The sequence below is a fragment of the Octodon degus genome, unplaced genomic scaffold (genome assembly GCF_000260255.1).
Source record: "Octodon degus isolate 3935 unplaced genomic scaffold, OctDeg1.0 scaffold00382, whole genome shotgun sequence".
NCBI lineage: Eukaryota > Metazoa > Chordata > Mammalia > Rodentia > Octodontidae > Octodon > Octodon degus.
The window spans coordinates 106,901-110,934 of record NW_004524958.1 but is presented as its reverse complement, the minus strand read 5'-3'; the positions used below and the strand labels follow the sequence as shown (position 1 = coordinate 110,934).

The window sequence follows — 4,034 nt, the reverse complement described above, 5'->3', positions numbered from 1 at the left end:
GTCTGTCTTGCTCCTCCGCGTTCTGTGCACCCTGCTTTTTCCGGCCTGCTTATCCATCCTCCACTCACAAGAGCACACTTGGCAGAAGATGTGTTCACGAGGCCTGGGAGTGGCTTGCTCTGGCCGTTCCGAGCACCATCTGAGAGCCACTCCCCGTGCTAGGAGCCAGCAAGTGTCAGCAACAACATGGTATGCGCTGCGGATTTTCTGTTTTGTCTGAGATCTGAGAAACTTCGTCAGGAGTCATCCCTGAATGTCCAGGAGGGTCAGAGCCGGAAGCCCCTGTGGATGCCAGTCTCTTAGGAGCAGTGGTGAGGGCTTGCGTGGCACCCAGCGCATGCCCTGCCCACTTAGATGCACAGTGGCTCGTCCATTCTGTACTGTAACTGCTATGTGAGTAATTATCATGACGGGCTTTAGGAAGGAAATCTGTAGACACAGCACAGACACGAATTTTACCCAGAATATTTGTGACCCACGGGCGTGGCACCGTGGACATGAGGGCCTGCTGTACGTGCGTCATGCATAGATGACCTCCCCAACAGCCCTGTGACATGTGGGACAGGTGTGTGTCCTTCCTCCTCCTGGGCACAGAGCAGCACACAGAGCTGGGGTGGCTGAAGGACTCACCGCAGGGGACAGTGAGCAAGTGTGAACCACACGGTACCCAGGTGTCCCAGTTACTCTTCTCTCATTGCTGGGACAAATACCCGACACCCAAAATGAAGGAAGGAAAGGTTTATTTAGCTCACAGTTACTGGGGGTTTCAGTTCAAACTCAGCTGGCTCCAAGGCAGAGCAGCACATAGCAGAGGGCAACCTTTCATGGTGGAGGCAAAGAGCAAGAGCGCAGAGAGAGTAGCAGCAGCTCAAGCAGCTAACTTTTCTTCCCTCCTTACATTGAAATGCAAATTACCTGCCCAGGGCAGGCAGCATCCACACCCACAACAGTCAATCACAAACTCCTGAAGCTGCCCAAGACTGCATGAGGCTTTGGGGGGACACCTAGACACAAACCATAACATTCTGCCCCTGGACCCCCAAAGACTCATGCACATCCCTTTATGCAAAAGCCATTCTAGTCCATCTCTATGTTGCCAAAGTCCCAACAGTTTCTGCATTGCTGAAGAGTCCAAGTCCCAAGTCTCCTCCAAGATCCAAGACAAACTCTTAGCTGTGAGGTCCTGTACAAAAGAAAAGTTAAACACATCCAACATTCAAAGGCACAAGATAAACATTACCATTCCGAAAGGTAAACACAGCAGGATACCAAGCATTGGTATCCTGGGACCAACACAAGTCCAAAGTCCAGCAGGGCAAACGTTAAGTCCTGCAGTTCCATGAGGGACATCCCAAGCAATCTGTGATGAGCTGTGAGCTCCATGAGGCTCCGCCCCTGTGGCACTCGTGGTTGTAGCTCCCGTGGCTTCTCTCTTAGGCCGGCTTTGCTCCCTCCTTGTAGTTTCCCTTAGACGATCCACGTTCCTGGCTTTTCCAAACTTCTGGGGTTTCCACTGAATAGGCTTCTCACTCACAGCTTCACACACTGCCCTCTCAGGGGCACACCGCCTGGCCTCCCAGGCCTTCTTCTGAAAACGAGGTGGAAGCATTCTTAACCTCAGAGCTCCTGCATTCTGCATGTGCGTAAAACAAGTGCCGCATGGATGATGCCAAGGTCCGCTGCCAGCTGGAGCAGCAGCCACGTTTCCTTCTCTCTTGACTGTAGGGGTCGAGTGCCTGGATCGCTGAGCACTCTGACCTTGATTCCGAGGAATAATTTCTCCACGCTGGTGCCATTCTGGAACCTGGTGTGGCCACCGCTGCCACCATTCTAGAAGAAGGGACTCTGTGGTTTTCCCCTCAAGGCACAGTCCCTGACCTTTGCAGTTCTGAGGCTGCCAAGGGTGGAGACCCGCCTCCTCTGTGATGCCCTCAGGCCATCCCTTCCATTCTCAGGTTCCTTCACGGCAATGGAGATCCTCTCAGCTCCATCTTTGCAGTCCACAGCTTTATTGGAGCTTCCTTTCCGGCCAAGCTTACAACACTTTAAATCCTCCTGCTGGGCTCCTTGCTCTTCATTCTCAACATAAATCTGGCTAAAAGCCCCCAACAACAACCAGGCCACTGCCCCAATATTTGGCTGCTTTGAAATATCTTTTGCCAGACTGATCAGTCCACCATGCTATAAACTCACTCTCAGGCAAAGTCTCTGGACATGAGCAAAATGCAGACAGCTTTTCTGCCAAGTCAAAACACAAATGATCTGGAGTCCAACAGCCAATGCAGTCCTTCCCAGCAGAAACCTCCCCAGCCTGGTCTTCACAGTCCAGCTTCCCATCAGCCTTCTGGTCTTCTGAGCTCTGACCGGAATCTCCCAAACAGAACAGCCGAAGCTGTTCCAGCGCTTCGCTTATAGGCGACATCTCTGAACCTTTCCTATCTGTTCCCATAATCCGTTCCCAAAAGCTTGTAATCCACATGGTCAGGTTTAGCCACAGCAACGACCCCACTCCTGGTACCAAATTCTGTCTTAGTTACTTTTCTCTCCCAACACTCAAAATGAAGGAAAGGTTTATTTAGCTCACAGTTACTGGAGGTTTCAGTCCAAACTCAGCTGACTCCAAGGCAGAGTGGCACATGGCAGAAAGCAACCTTTCATGGTGGTGGCAAAGAGCAAGAGCACCAGGGAGGGGTAGCAGCAGCTCAAGCAGCTAACTTTTCTTCCCTCCTTACATTGAAATGCAAATTACCTGCCCCAGGGCAGGCAGCATCCACACCCACAACAGTCAATCACAAACTCCTGAAGCTGCCCCAAGACTGCATGAGGCTTTGGGGGGACAACTAGACATAAACCATAACACCAGGTCTCCCTGAGTCCTAGCTCTCCCACCTCTGCTATGGCCCTGCCACTGGACAGGGCAGGAGCCCCAGGCTGTCACACTGTGGCAGCCATCCCAGGGAAGCCTCCCGTCACTCACGTAAGCAGCTTCAGGGTGCAGCTGGGGTGGCACAGGGCCTTGCACAGGGTGCGCACCCCCTTCCTCAGGCGGTTGGAGGTCAGGTTCAGTTCCTGCAGCTTCCTGTTCTCTATCACGACAGAGGCCAAGGCCTCACAGTCCTCTGCTTTCAGTTTGCACTTCATCAGCCTGCAGCAAAGGAGAAATGGGACATTCCGTGACTTCTGCCCCCGTGACAGTCCTCAGGCTGATCCTGCACGTCAGGAAAGACTGCTCCATCAGAACCTCACTCCCAATCCCCATCGGCCCCTTACCCAGAAGACAAGAGGCGGCCGAACTCCGATGTGTCCGCGCTTGGCTCCCCTGCTCTCACTGCCCCTGAGGAGAAGCCCCAACTACATGACGTGACCCAGCAGGTCGCCACCTGCTCCCAGGTCCCCGCGTCCCAGCTATCCTGTGTCTGCTCAGGCAGGACTCCGGCACCTGCCCACCCGAGGGAGTGCTCTTCCCTGGGCTGTGCTCGGCAGGGCCCACCAGCCTTCTGCAGAGAGGCCCTGAGAGGACCCCAGCAACACTTGGTATGCACTGATTTGCAGGGCCGCCCTGCCCGGCCGGGCATCGTGCTTCTCTGTTCCTTTGACCACTCTGCTTACTGCTGCTGGCTCACACACACACACACACACACACACACACACACACACGCGACTGAACTAAGGCCACAGAGCACAGAATAAAGAAGTAAACAAGTAAGGCCATTGTCTAGCTGGGAGGGCCTCCAGCCCATACCCCTGACCTCTGACCTGGATGGTTCTGTAGGGATTCATGGGCTGAGAGGTGTTTCTAGCTTTAAGAAATTATTTTCAGGGGATTAAAAACTAGGAGTTGGAGACTGGGCATGGTGGCACACGCCTGTAATCCCAGCTCTTGGGAGGCTGTAAAGAGATCATTTTGAATCTGATCTAGTAGTGAGACCCTGAACACCTTGTAGAACTTTCCCTAAAATACAAAAAAAAAGAAGAAGAAGAAGAAGAAGAAGAAGAAGAAGAAGAAGAAGAAGAAGAAGAAGAAGAAGAAGAAG

General features: G+C 52.9%; 1 protein-coding gene across 1 annotated transcript in view; it reads right to left on the bottom strand.

Moving 5' to 3' along the window:
- Positions 1-4,034, bottom strand: part of Nlrp4 (NLR family pyrin domain containing 4) — a 29,233-nt gene that overhangs the window by 9,249 nt on the left and 15,950 nt on the right. The window contains exon 8 of the mRNA XM_012513245.1: positions 2,978-3,145. Within this exon, the coding sequence (XP_012368699.1) occupies positions 2,978-3,145 (168 nt within the window). The remainder of the gene's footprint in view (positions 1-2,977; positions 3,146-4,034) is intronic.